General features: G+C 36.7%; 1 protein-coding gene across 1 annotated transcript in view; it reads left to right on the forward strand.

The window, feature by feature from the left end:
- Positions 1–12,197: 12,197 nt before the first annotated feature.
- Positions 12,198–15,685, forward strand: part of HMGCS2 (3-hydroxy-3-methylglutaryl-CoA synthase 2) — a 28,779-nt gene continuing 25,291 nt past the window's right edge. Inside the window, exon 1 of the mRNA XM_074188575.1 lies at positions 12,198–12,365. Coding sequence (XP_074044676.1) covers positions 12,259–12,365 — 107 coding nt within the window. The 5' untranslated portion in view covers positions 12,198–12,258. The remainder of the gene's footprint in view (positions 12,366–15,685) is intronic.

Below are 15,685 nucleotides of genomic sequence, written 5' to 3' on the forward strand. Positions count from 1 at the left end.
TATATATATATATATATATATATATATATATATATATATATATATATATATATATATATATATGGGATCTTTCACAGTCAAACCATCAAGTCTTGTCTGACTTTTTCTTGTTATAAATGAGTCTTTCTGTCTCTTCACTAAGATCTTTTTTTAAAAAAATATGCCTTTTAATGTAACCCTACAGCATACTTAAACAGTTTGAACTACTGTTTCTACCGTGTAAAATTTTTATCCTCAGTAAAGTTCTTATTTTTATGTGAAATTTTTCTGTCTTAAAAACAACTTTGTCTGTGAGAAGAAAACAACCAATTCAGCAGAGGGAAAAGTTACAGTTAATTGGTTTCAGGCAGAATCAAGGACATTAGTATCAGGAAGAAGAAACCAGTGACTGCAAGGCTTCCTATCTAGGAAGATAAGGAGGATGGCAGCCTCACTACTCCAGCCTTGGCACTTCTCTGCCCCTACTGATATCTCATTTCTGGCCCTATACTCTCCTCTACAACCTTCTCTAGCAACATCAGTATTTTATTTTCAGAATTCCAAACCTTTTCCTTGGCTTTCTTTTGTTGATCCTACAGCCCCCCAGAAATTGTCCTTTGGTGAGCCTTGTCAAAACATTATTGTTGTTTGTCCTTCATTCTCTTTTTAAATTTTTTTAGGTTTTTTTTGCAAGGCAATGGGCTTAAGTGACTTGTCCAAGGTCACACAGCTAGGTAATTATTGAGTGTTTGAGGTCAGATTTGAACTCAGGTCCCCTGACTCCAGGGCCGGTACTCTATCCACCTAGCTGCCCCTTGCCCTTCATTCTCAAAGAGGACCATGACATCAGGGATGTGATGCCACGGCATGCAAGTGATTTAGATTTAAATGAGGGAAAGATGGCAATCATAAAGAGGCAAATAATTGATGTCAGATAGGGCAATTAGGGATACAGTGGATAGAGCGCTAGCCCTGAAGTCAGAAACATGTGAGCTGAAAATCTGGCCCCAAGTATTTACTAACTGTGTGACCCTGCACAAGTCACGTAACCCTAGTTGCCTCAGTTTCTTCCTCTGTTAAATGATCTGGAGAAGGGAATGGCAAAGCACTCCAGTATCTCTATCAAGAAAACCCAAAAAAAGGATCATAAGCAACTAGGACCTGGTTTGAGCTGAAATTCCTCTCTCCAGTGTTTCCAATGATCTCTTCAATGTCAAATTTGATTACCTTTTATCATCCTCATCCTTCTGGAATTCTCTCATCATTTAATGCTTTTACCTGACCCCCTCCTCCTAGATTTCCCTTCTCCTTGAATTTTGGTGACACTAACCTCTCTTGTCTATCCTCTTATCTGTCTGGCTGATTCTTATTAGCCTTCTTTGTCACAGCCTCCATGGCTGATCCTGAGTATTGTCTCCCTGTTCCCTCCTCTATTTTTTTGGTGATCTCATCAGCTTCTATGGGTCCAACCACTATTCCTATGCAGAGACTCAATCTTGTGTCATAAATCCCCTATTAAACATTTCCATATGGCTGTCTCTTAGGCATTTAAAAATCAACACATCTAAAACAAAACTTTATCTTTCTTCCTAAAACCTTACTCTCTTTTGAACTTCCATATTTCTTTTTAAGATAGAACTGTTCTTTCAGTCACCCCTTTTTGTATCCTCCAGATCATCTAATAGCATAAGGTCCTTAAGAGGACAGACTCCTACACTGTTTTGTCTTTGAATCCCAGGTGCTAGTTCAGTGTGCAGCACCTAAGAGGACCTTAATAAATGCTTATTGGTTGATTCATCTTTCACTTGAGCCATCTCTAATTTCTCATAGGCAACCAGGTACTAAATCACAGTTGTACTTCCACCATCTATCTCATATCTGCCCTTTCTGTCTGCTCATCCAACCATCAGTCACTCTGGCTCATGCAATTGTTGCTTCTTGCCTGGACTTGGCCAAAATCCTCTTCACTAGTCTCCCTGCATTCACTCTCCCTCCTCTCTAATCCATTCTCTATGCAGCTGTAAGATTGATATTCCCAAAGCACAGGTTTGTCCATGTTCCTTCTCTGTTTAAGAGGCTTCAGAGGATCCCTCTTTCCTCAGGACTAAAATACAAAGATGTCTGTTGAACTTTTAAAGTCTTTCCTACTCAGTCTCTGACCTACCCAGATTTATTGCATATGACTTTCCCCTACCACCACTGGCCTCCTCAACTTACCTCATTTACAACATTTTTTTTGTGCCTGAAACGCTAATCTTCAAAAGGACTCCTTCCACTTTTAATGAAATCCCTAGCTCCCTCCAGGGCTCAGCTCTGGATCTGCTAACAAAGCCCATCTTGATCCCAACCATATCCTAATTGCCAATATCCTCTCCAAATAAATTACTACATATTTCAGTTTGTATTGTCACCTTGAGAAGGTAGTGTTTCTCTCACCTTGAAGAAAGGATTGTTTTATTTTTCATCAGTACATAGAGTTTGAGAAATACTTTTCTAATGAATTATTGAAAACAACTGAAGAAGCCACATCCCCTCGTTCTTTCCCTTCCCCATATCATTCTTGACATCAGTTTCCTAATCTAACATGTAGGAACAAGAGTAGCCCATCTTTAAGGTCCTTTCAGTTCCAAATCATGTGAACACACACGTGCTTCCATATTACTTGGCATAGAACTTTAGGGTCCTTATGGCCTAGAGAATAGGGAGAAAAGAATAAACATTTATAAAGTGACTACAGCTTGTAGGCTAAGCACTCCTCAAATACTATCTCATTTGATCTTTACAACAACCTTGCAAAGTAGATGCTGCTATTATATCTGTTTTATACCTCAGAAAACAGGTTAAGAAACTTGTCCAGGAGCACATAACTAGTGTCTGAGACTAGATTTCAACTCTATTGTTCCTGACATTAGATTGAAAACTCCTTGAAGACAGGAACTGTCTTTGCCTCTTTTTATATCAGTACAGTACCTGTAAATTCCTAATCAGTGCTAATTGATTGATTACCTCCAGGACCAGTGATCCATCCACAGCACTCCCTAAAGGAAAAGGTTTTAAATGAAACATGATTGTTTTCAAGTATTTCCATGCTGGGTCCTAAGTGCTGAGAGCTTAGTCAGACATGCATTAAAGACTCCAAGGTCCTCCCCTACAGCCTAGACCATTGCCAGTTATCTTGGCTTTTGTCCTACCACTGAACTTTGAAGACTCTGGAAGAGAGAATGAGGCTGACTATGCATAATTCTACTTCTTTAATCTAATTTATGCAAGGAAAGATATTTCCCATGATGTTATTGGTCCTCTTAAAAAACAAAGGACAAATAGCAACAATCCAGGTCCAGTGTTCTATGTCTCTATATGAAGGACTATCATGTGGAAGAAAGACCTGACTTCTTTTGCTTGATGTCTTCAGGACAGAGCAAGGACCAATGGGCAGAAATTATGAAAAGTTTTTATATTCTAGTGCTGGGCAGGATTTAATGAGAAACAATGCCTATAAGAATGAAACCATATCACTGAATTACTGAAAAGTGATAGTGATACCTCCCCCATAGAAGGTAAAGCTCTTTGAGGACAATGACTGTTCTATTTTTGGCTTTGAATTGCTAGCAAAGTGATTTAAGTACCTTACAATAAATACTTTTTGATGAATTAATTGATGATAGCTTACAAAAATAATGGACAACAAAACATTTCATGCCAGCAAGAATATCCTATGTAAAAGAATTCTGTTACCTCTTATTTCTACCCAGCTGATTTGTTTGAGCTTAAATTAAAGCCTTTGAGTTAATGCTGAAAAGATATAGCTTGCGAAACATCAGGAAACCAGAACAGTCTGTTTTTCATGAAGCTCCCAGGACAATGGTTTGCCCTTTCCCCTAGTTTATTCTGAAACCTCTCACCTAGCTGGAAAGTGATCTATGGAGGTTGGGGATTGGGTAGAGGTGGAGGGGGTGGGGAGAGAATGAGACTCTCTAGTCTTCCCTCCATGAAAATTCTGACTCTTTGGAATTATCTTTTGCATATCTCATGAGGCAATCACAAAAACATGAATTAACAAGAGAAGCTTTGGCCTGACACCAAGATAGCAATATATGTTAGCCTTCTCCACCCACTCCAGAGGACCACAGCCAACTCACAGATAAATAAAAGGTTCTTCTCTAAAAAAGTGGAGATTTGCTCCTAGGTCTGCCCTTACCTGGAGAAATGTCTACCCCTTTCCTTCTAGCTCTACCCCAACCCTTTGCCCTTACCCAAAATTTTACAATGATAGCTTTAATCCTTTGTATTAATGTTGGAAACTTTGTTAAAAAGCAATTATTTTGGGGAAATGAAAAAATAACTGTTGAATTCAAAATGAACTGGAGAAATGGAAGTTATAAGACATCATAGAGAAAGAGATTCTTTCTTCTTAGATTTCCTGATCAGACATTTACTATAGAAAAGTAGCCTTTCAAAAATCCAAACAAAAGATTTCCCCATGATGAGACACTAGAAAAGTGAAGATAGTTGAAGACAAATTGGAGGTACTCAAATATGAAAAATTCCGACCATAAAATTAGAATTTATCCAGATGAGAAAGAAAAAGAAATAGCAGCAATAGGAAAAATGTGACTGCACAGGGAGCTCTCAAATAAGTTCATATTTAAAAAGTCATATAAAAGAGATTGTGAAAGGGGGCATATAACTAAAAATGATTATTTTCAACCTAAAGCTAAAGTCCAGAATGAGTTCAAGACAAAGGGATAAGGGCCATTGATAAAAAAAAAAAAATTCCCATAAATATAGAAAAATGTTTATGAGTACTTTTTGTTTATAGCACAACATGAATTGAAAACAAAGTAGATGTCTATCAGTTGGAGAATGGCTAAATGAATTGTGAGCAGTTAGATGACACAGTGGATAGAGTATGGGGCCTGAAGTCTGGAAGACTCATCTTCCATAGTTCAAATCCAACCTCATTAGTGGTGTGACCCTGGGCAAGTTATTTAACTCTATTTGCCTCAGTTTCTTTATCTGTAATATGAACTGGAGAAGGAAATGGCAAATCACTCCAATATCTTTGCCAAAAAAAATCACAAATGGGATCACAAAGCATTGGATATAACTGGAATGACCAAACAGCAACACATGAATGTATTGGAATATAACTACTCTACAAGAAATGATCAATATAAAGTGGCCTAAAATCTTAGCAGATATTTATACTTCAATAGCTTAAATCTAGAAAAGCATACAAAGAACTTTATGAACTAATGCAGAGTAAAGTAAGCATTTGCAATGCTACCATCAGGTAAATAGAATTAACATAATCACACATACAGGTTCAAATATGAATGCTACACAATTATAAAGAACAAATATAACTTGAAAGAAGAGACAGAAGATATTTCCAGTTCATTGCTTTTCAATGGTGGGAAGTCCACAAGAGTAGTACATTGCATTTATTTTCACTTTTTCAATGTATGAATTAGTTATGACTTTTTTTCCTTATTGTTTTTTCATTCCCTATCTTTGGGGGTAAAAACCAATAAAATACCAGATGAATGTTTGTTGATGTCAGGAGGTCGCATAAGGAAAGCTACCACCAGACTTGATACCTGGGAAACCAGAAAAGGTCCAAAGGGCCTACCTGCTAGTTTCAGGGAGTTTGCCTTTTACCAAGATGACTCCTGCCTTCTTATATAAACACACCTAGTCTTATGCACAAGCTCTGCAAGCAACCAGTGGTCATCTCTAGCCCAGAAGCAGCTTTGAAAGCATTTGGGATGGGTCTGTTCAGTATGATCAACTTTTGGTGCAGTGGAGCAAGAGTGAGTGAAGAGATGACTGTTAACTTATATGAAAGGGTATGTGTGGAAATGTGCAATGAAGTGCTTAAACAAACTTAGTTACAGACAATAGGTGTTGCCTCCTTGGCTTGATGCATGAGATCTGAAGTATTACCTCTAGGATAAAATATTATCCCTGTGTGGCATTTAAGCATAGCATCTTATTTCTGCAGTCTTCTTAGATTCTGTTTCCCTCAATATACTCTACAATCCAACCATATTGACCTATTTCTTATTCCTCAAAGGCAACTCTTTAATTTCAGTGGCAGTTTCCCATTTCTGGAATGTTTTCCCTCTTCACTTCTACCTTTTTTGATTCCTTGAATTCCTAAAAAACCAAGTACTGCTTCATGATTGCAAAGTTATTGTTTTTATTCCTGAATATATAATGTGTTTAGGTCTAGGGTCTTAAGTTCATTTAAAGTGGCAGGATTATTACTATCTCCTTATGAATCTCTGATTTTAATTTTTTCCTAACCGTGTTTAGTCTACTCTTTTAAATCTAAATCAGATCCTTGATAGTAAATTAGTTTCAATTTCTTTTTTTGGCTGTTAACATTATACCATATGTCTAAGCAATGTTTGTTCTTCCTCTAGAAACAACAGTAATAAATTCTGATATTTTATATCTGCCTATTAGCTACAGAGTGAGAGGTATACTTTAATGTTCAGGATGGTAATAGATAAACCCCCAAATAGGAGACAAACTAGAGCTCGCAGTTTAAAATGGCACGACTATAAAATGATTATAAAGGTGGGAGATTTCCCAAAGGAACAGGAAGATGGAGTTTGTGGCTGTGGGAGCAGGAGAGAACAGAACAAAAGAAACTGATTTTTTGAATTTTTTGAATTTTACTTAGCAGAAAACTTCTTTTCTTCCTACCACCTTCCTCTCCTATTGAAAAGGAAATAGAAAAATAAAACCCATATAACAAATTTGCTTAATCAAACAAAACAAATTCCGATGTTCAAAATCAATGTCTCATTCTGTACACTGAGTCCATCATCACCTCTCTGCCTGGTGAAGGGAGAGTAATATACGTCATCATGTGACCTCTGGAATCCTGGCTGGTCATTACATTGATCATAGTTCCTAAGTCTTTCAAAGTTGTTTTTCCTTTTTCCTTTTTTTTTTTTGATATTTTCTTTTTATTTTTCTAACTACATGTCATGAAAGTCTTTCAACATTCATCGACCTGCAAATTCATGTTACATATTTTCCCGCCATCTCACCTCAGCAACAAGCAGTCCAGTAAAAAGTTGTGCATGTACACACATTGTTCGACATAGCCACATATTAAGTCATTTTGTGCATGAGGAATTAGGACCAAGATGGGGGATAGAAAACCACTTGGTTGGAAAGAAAAATATGATGTTTTTACAAAGTGAACTTAGCATCCATTTAGATTCTGTAGTTTTGTTGTTGTTTTCCTCTGGATGTGGATGGCATTGTCCACAACAGATCTCCCAGGAGCCGCATTCATTATAGTTGATCAACTCACAATGTTGTTGTTAATGTGTACGATATTCTTTTGATTCTGCTCCTTTTGCCCAGCATCAGTTTGCGTAATTCTTTCCATTCTTCTCTAAAGTTCTACCATTCATTGTTTCTTATAGAAGAATAGTACTCCGTAACATTCATGTACCATCATTTGTTCAGTCATTTCTCAACTGTTGGCTATCCTCTCAATTCCCAATTCTTTGCCACTACAAAAAGAGATGCTATAAAGATTTTTGAACATTTGGGACTTTCCCCATTTTTAAATGATTTGGTATTGCTGGATCAAAAGGAGTGATCATTTACTGTCCTTTGGGCATAGTTCCATATTGCTCTCCAGAATGCTTGGATTAGTTCACAACTCCACCAACAATGCATCAAAGTCCCAGTTTCCCACACCCTTTCCAATATTGATCATTTTTCCTTTTTTGTCATCTTAACCAATCTGATAAGTGTGAAGTAATTTTAATTGCTTTTCTCTTGTTTTAATTTGCATTTCTCTAATCAGTAATGATTTGGGGCATTTTTTCATATGATTGTATAAAGCTTTAATTTCTTTGTTTGAAAACTGCCTGTTCAAATCCTTCGATCACTTATCAGTTGGGGAATGACAAAGTTGCTTTTCTTTTATAATATTGTTGTTCTTGTATAAACTTTTTTCCCTGGTTCTACTCACTTCATTCTATGTCAATTCACAAAAGTATTTCCAGATTTCTCTAAAAATATCCCTTTCAACATTTCTTTTGCCACAATCCTCTTCCATTAGACTCATAATTTGCTTAGTTATTTCCCAATTAATGGGTATTCCTTTAGTATTCAACTGCAGAAAGAGGAGAGAGAAAAACAGAAAAAGAGAGAAAGAGAGAGAGAGAGAGAGAATATATACAAACATGCAAATTTGTACTTATATATACATAAATACATATAGGTGTAAATAGGTATTTATACATACATGTGTGCCTACTTATATAAATATATACAAATATATACATATACACATACAAATATAAATATACATATATACTTATAAATATAATATACATACTTATATATAAATATATACAAATCAATAGAAATATATATATATGTACACAAATGACTTCTTTTTCTTCTTTTTTTTTTGATCTCTTTGAGGATAGAGTCCTAGGAGAGCTATCACGGGGATGAAAGGAATGAATAGCTTAATATTTTCTCAGGGTTAGTTCAAAATCACTTTCCAGAATGACTGGACTAATTCACAATCCACCAACAGAACATTAATGGCTGTATTTTGTATGGGACAGCTTAGGAATTAGGGAAACCTGTTTTCAAACCTTGCCTCTGACTAATACTATTGATCATGAATAAGTTGATAAACTTTTCAATGTACAAGATAATTCTCTAAGCCCATATGTGTCAAAGTAAATGTTTATCTGGTGGAGGGAATTTTCTATTAGGCATTCTAAGTGCTAATGAAAGCACACAGCTGAGTCCTTTCCTTCTTCCCTTTACCCCACCAACCAAAAATAAATTTTAACTGAGGAAAAAAGCAAAATAGAATAGTTCAATGACTTGCTCATACTGTGTGATGATCAACTATGGCAGACTTAGCTCTTCTCAGTAAAACAGTAATCTAAGACAATTCTAAAAGACTTGCGATGGAAAATGCTATCCACACCCACAAAAAGAACTATGGAGTCTGAATGAGAATCAAAGCATACTGTTTTAATTTTTTTAATTTGTTTTTTGTCTTTTCTTTCTCAAGGTTCTCTTCTTTTGTTCTGATTCTTCTTTCATAGCATGACTAATCTGGAAATATTTGTAACATGATTATATATATAACCTATATCAGATTACTTGCTATCTTAAAGTGGTGGGGGTGGAGGGTGGTAGGAGGGAGAAAACTTTATATAAATAAATTCTGAAACTAACTTTACATATGATTGGAAAAATAAATAAATTTTTAAAAACAAACAAAATAAAGTGGAGTACAGGAAAAAAAAATGAATGACTTCCTCATAGCCACATAAAACTAGGTGCTGTAGTCAAAATTTGAAACCAGGTTTCTTATTCCAAATCCAGTTCTCTCTTTTCAGCCAAACTATACCACTAAAACTCAAAAGATGTCCATCAATTTAGGGAATGTCTGGACAAGCTATGGTAAGTAAATGTGGCAAGATGCTAATGTGCTTTAAGAAATGATGGAGGAATTACCTAGCCGTGTGACCTTGGGCAAGTCACTCAGTCCCATTGCCTTGCAAAAGCAAGCAAACAAACAAAAAAGACAAGCATGTGCTACCTAATAATAAAATTGTGTGACTTATCTAATGTCCAAAAATGTATTGAGAAGTCATGTGTGTGACTCCACAATTTAGCTTTCACCCTTGTATGCTAATGTTGGCTTTCAATAATTTGTTTAGTCTAATTATTTAATTATGCTCTGTACTTCAAGGATCCAAAATTTCATTTTTGGGGAGTCTCTCTTGATGCAGATCACAAACCAACCCCTATGCAAGCCTTAGTAGATGGTTTCATAAATTGTACTCTCTTCCCCTCCTTCTCAAGAATGCATACATTGGTCAACTTTCTAGCATTTTGTCCCTCCGATTAGATAGGCTCATGTCTTAGCAACAGAGAGACATTGTCTCCAGATCCATTCTTGGAGCCTTTTTAGCTTGTTATGGCTAGAGTTTGGACTCTTGCTGGTATGACTTTGAGGGACTACAGTCTTCATCAAATCACAATAAAGCATTGAAGGAAGAAGTTCTATTCTGTATTACATATTTAATTCAGTTTAATGATGCTCATAAATATCCTGCAATAAAGTAATTTTTCCCAGATTTAAAAAAAGAAAAGAAATGATGGGGGGGAGGGGATAGTTTCAGAGAAACCTGAGAAGATTCCCATGAATTGATGCAAAAGGAAGAGAACATAAGTAGGTGAACAATTTATGCATTACTAACAAAACTATAACTGCAAACAACTTTTTTTTTAGATTTTTCAAGGCAATGGGGTTAAGTAGCTTGCCCAAGGCCACACAGCTACGTAATTATTAAGTGTCTGAGGTCTGATTTGAACCCAGGTACTCCCGACTCCAAGGCCGGTGCTCTATTCACTGAGCCACCTAGCTGCCCCTTGGAAACAACTTTAAAAGACTTAGGAACCTACTTCTCAACGGAGAGGTAATGGACTCACAGAGCACATTGAAAATATTTGGGAATGGGGGGAAGATATGATCAGTGTGGGAATTTGTTTAGTTTGTGTACACATATTTGTTTTCCAAGGGTTTTGTTTTTCTTTCCTTTTCAAGAGTTTAGGAAGATTTTTTTCTTAATTAAATGGAAACAAAATTACTGAAGGAAATTGTACTATTAGATACCTGATGTCTTTCTTCATCACTTTCTTTGATGCACTCATTACTTACCTTCACTTCCATTAGAATTCTTCTCTATCTTCAAGGCTTAACTCAAATACTTCTCCTATATTAAATGCTTCCCTGGGGTGACTAGGTGGGGTGGTGGTCTGACCTGGATTTAGGAAGACCCATTTTCCTAAGTTAAAATCCAGCCTCAGACATTGACTAGCAGTATGACCCTGGGCAAGTCATTTTACTATGTTTGCCTCAGTTTCCTCATCTGTAAAATGCAAACTACTCCAGTATTTTTGTCAAGAAAACCCCAAATGGGGTTATGAGTCAAATATTTCTTAAATGAATGAACAATAAAAAAGTCATCCCTGAAGCATCTCCACCTTATCCTACCAATTAAAAATATCTTTCTCTTCTTCTGTTTTCCTAATGAACACCATGGCTACATGTCTTTTGTCATTATTACTGTATCTTGTATTATACTTATTCATGCATTTTTTTGAAATCCTCCCCTTTTTATGCCATAGTTTCCTTTGGCAGTCAAGTAAAACCTATTCTTAGAATCATATTTTCAATGAATAAAGTAAAATGCATAGGAACACAAAAGAAACCAATTCTATTGAAATAAAAGTCCAAGTTCATGAGCTGAACTGAAATCTAGATGAAGAACCTTTGCGCTTGAAAGCTCCTGTAGTCTTGGACTGGGCTGTAAGTCACTTTTGGAACTCCCTCCCCACCCTCAACCCCAGCAGCCTTCATGCAGAATTGGTACTAAACCAATGTTTGTGAGTTGAGTTGAATTTCCTCCTGACCAGATATGAGACCAAATGGTTTATGGAAAAACAAGTTCTGACTAGAAGTTCAATTCCAGAGTTGTGAAAGAAGCAGAAACTTGTGTTTATTGTCATGCTAGACTATTTGGAGCTATATATCCCAGAGCAAAGAAAATGAAAGAATCTACTGCAGACAAATATACCTCCCTAACTAGATGATAAGACCCATGGCCCACAAAGCTCCCTGTCCAACTCCAATTTGCCACATTGCAAGAATTTTCCTATTAGAGATTCATTCATTTGGATTTTAAAATCTTCTCATTCCTCAAGAAACTGGATGACAAAGGAGATGGGAGAATATTCTCTCTTGCCCAACTGTTTTCTCAGGGTCTCTCCTATCTTACAAATTTCTGTTTTGTTTTGTTTTGTTTTGTTTTTTTGAGGAGTGGGTTCCCCCCCTCCTATGACTGCATTGCTAAAAAAGGAAAGGGGAGCCAGGAAGGATTCTCCAGGTTCTGCTTAGGTGAGTAAATCCCAAAAGTAACCTCTGTCTTCCTTTCCCCACACCACCAGACAAACAAAAAACTCCAAAGACCAGCACCTTGATACCTATGGGAGACAACGTTTTATTTAGATGCCTCATTTTTGGCTCCGGTACAGTGAGACCTTTGATCCAGTTTTAGAAAATGAAGAGGTTTTATTCTTGATAAACATGGGGTGGAGCTTCCCTAGGGCAGCAGTCTGAGAAGTCTATATAAGACCTATCTAACAGAAACAGGAGCACCCCCCAGCTGTCCTGTGAGCTGAAAATTTTCATCTCTCTTTCGGAAAATGTTTCGGCTACTCAGGACCGTGAAGCAGACCTTGCACATGAAATCAGTGCTGCAGAGGCAGAAGACCCTCAGTCCAACATCTCTCCATCCCACTGTCCACCAGAGGTGAGTCAGACCCTCCTGGAAGAATCTCCTGGGCTTTCCCTTCTCCCCTGTTTCAGATACACGTTCCCTGCCATCTTGGTTCAGGAAGTCTTCAACTGATTCCCTGTTATGAACTAGTTAACTATGTATGTGCCTTTGAGTAGGTCACTATCTTCAGTTTCCTCATATATAAAATGAAGGAATCTCTAAGGCCTCCTCCTTAGGGATTGTAAAAAAATCAGCTTGTGAAAAATCTTGTGATTCTAAATCAAGACTATGATGTACTCCATGGAGAAGAGATTCTTAATCTAAGGATGGTGAATGTGTTTTTTCAAAATATATTGATAATTATATTTCAATATGATGAGGCAGTGGACAGAGTATCGACCTGGATCAGAAAGACTTCTTTGTGAATTCAAATTCAACCTCAGACACTTACTAGCCATATGATCCTGGTCATTTAACTGTTTGTCTCAGTTTCCTCATCTGTAAAATGAGCTTGAAAAGGAAATGACAAACCACTGTCAAGACTCCAAAGGGGTTCACAAAGAGTCAGACACGACTGAAGAACTGAACAACAAAAATAACAAAATTTCCTAAGTTCATAGACATTCTTAAACAACTGAGCAAAATACTGCAATATAATGGACCTCCTTTGTCATCCTACATATTTTTATTTTATGACTTTAAAAACATCTTTCTGAGAAGGGGTCTATGGGCTTCACTAGACTGCTGAAGGAGAGGAAAATGGGACACAGAGAAAGTGAAAGACCCTTGCATTAGAGGGTACTGTTCTCGTTTTTGTTCTATTTACTTTATAAGCACAATTGTGTTCTTTGGGTTCAATATTTTAGATAAAGTTGATTGAGAAGAATCAATAAAATCAAGAATCAATAAAATCAATGATGCTGATTCTTTAATCCTTGAACTAAGTTTATGTCATCTAGGGGGATTAGGAGTGGGGAGTAGCTAAGGGTTCTCCTTTCCGAAGAAATAAAATGATGCCTATACATTGACCTCACATATGGTGAGAAAGTAGGGCTGCAGCTGAGCAAGAAATCTGAACCCCCTCTAGGCATCTATAGGATGGTACCAAATTGGCTGTCAGAACTTGAAATAGATTGAGCCTTATCAATTGTATGTGTAAGATTATGCTAATGTATCATATTATAGAATGTGTTGTTTATGCATCAATAGGTCAACCCAGGATGGAAAATGTTATCCATCTCGAGAGAGAGAGAGAACCAAGGAACTCTAAGTGCAGATTGAAGCAGGCTTTTTTTCAGGTTCTTTATGTTTCTGGTTATTTTTATTATTTTTCTGTAAGGTGGTTTATATGGAAATGTTTTACATGACTTCATATGTATGAATGATATCACGTTGTTTGCCTTCTCAATGGGTGGGGAAGGAGCAAGAAGGCATGAGAGAAAGTGGAATTCAAAAAGAATTTTAATGTTATAAATAAATATTTTTAAAAAATCAGATTGGCGGGGCAGCTAGGTGGTGCAGTGGATAGAGCACTGGCCCTGGAGTCAGGAGGACCTGAGTTCAAATCTGACCTCAGACAGTTAATAATTACTTAGATATGTGACCTGGGTCAAGTCACTTAACCCCACTGCCTTGCAAAAACGAAAAAAGAAAAAAAATCAGATTGGCTATGAGTGCATAATATAGGCACCCAAAAGCAGGGTGATATGTGGAAAGAACACTGGCAGGAACAGCTAGTGGAGCAGTGGATAGAGCACTGGCCCTGGAGTCAGGAGGATCTGAGTTCAACTATGACCACATATAACCAAATATATATCCCTAATTGGATGACCATGGGAAAAATCACTTAACTCAGATAGTTAAAAGAGAGACAGTCAGACAGAGAAGGAGGGAAGGAGTGACAGAGACAAAGAAAGAAAGATTTAAAGGTTGCAGTTTCACCCTGGCATTCATCCTGGGAAAACCTCCCTAAGACTCAATTTTACCATTTATTGAATTTGATGAGAGGAGAAGAGAGGAGAACAATTCATGAATTACCTATTTTAAAGAACTTTTGTGAGAAAAGTGATTTAATAAATTATGGCATACCCTAGAAATTTGAGCTGTAATTATTATTACAGGGGACTCTGGCAAAGAGGATAGTGGCTACCCTTAATGGAAAAACCACAAATCCTGTTGAATGACATAGTAGGTGGGGTATTGCCTTAGAGTCCAGATAGTATAGGTGACCATCAACAAGTCCCTAAGCCTCAATTTCTCATCCATAAAAATGGAATCAGGGAATCCTAGATCTAGGAGGGCCATGACTATGCTGCTAAGGGAGAACACACTAAAAGAACCAGGTGCCTTCTCTTCCACAAAACCATGCTGCTGCTGCTAGACGGCCTCACAGGTTGTTTATATATAACATAAGATAATATTTAACAAGCTCTTTGCAACCTTAAAGCACTCTATAGAGATTGGCTATTATTATTTACCAAGGACACTGTTTGACAGAATGAGATTTTAAACTAGTCCAGGGTCCAGCAGGTATGGATATAGGACAGGAAGTCATCTGACCTATTAAGTCTTTCTCATTTCTCCTAATCCCCCCCTTTCCAGACCTTGTTAAATAATCATTTCTTTAAACATTACAGAAAATAAGAATTTGGATTCTCCCCACCTACCACCATAGAGTCACTCCCTACCACGACCTTGAACTCACCAGAGCTCAAAAAGGGGAGTACATGAGAAAGAATCCAAAGAGACATTGGGTTTGGGAAAGTGGTTTATTAGGAGACATTGGCTGAGCTAAAAAAAATCATATTTTGACTAGCCATTGATTCATTGATGAGTGTGTGTGTGTGTGTCTATATATGTGTATGTGAGTGTGTGTTCACACAATTATCCCTTCTACATCATAGTAGTTAGGCTTTCTCTGTTTACCAGAAAAAAGTCTAAATTATTTTTTCTCTTATGGGATATTTATAGTACCTTATTGTAAAATTTGGGTTAAATATTTGCAAGCTTTGTATCATCTTGCTGGCCTTCTCATGTCATCTGTGACTTATACAAAACTCCCCCCGCAAAATTCCCATTTAGTTTCTATGCCAACCCATGATATATCCATTGCATGGATACCTCGATGGGGAAAGACACAATGTGGAAAAAAGAACTGAATATACACATACATACATACATACATACATACTTTATTTTCACATATGTGTGTTCATATATACTTATATACACATAAGTATATATTTAAGTCTATTTAATATCTATTTTATACATACATTGTCTTTAAACATCTGAAATTGCAAGCTAATGAGAAGTAGAATTATTATTTTTTTTAGGTTTTTGCAAGGCAAATG

This window comes from Macrotis lagotis, chromosome 5 (genome assembly GCF_037893015.1).
Source record: "Macrotis lagotis isolate mMagLag1 chromosome 5, bilby.v1.9.chrom.fasta, whole genome shotgun sequence".
Classification (NCBI taxonomy): Eukaryota; Metazoa; Chordata; class Mammalia; order Peramelemorphia; family Peramelidae; genus Macrotis; species Macrotis lagotis.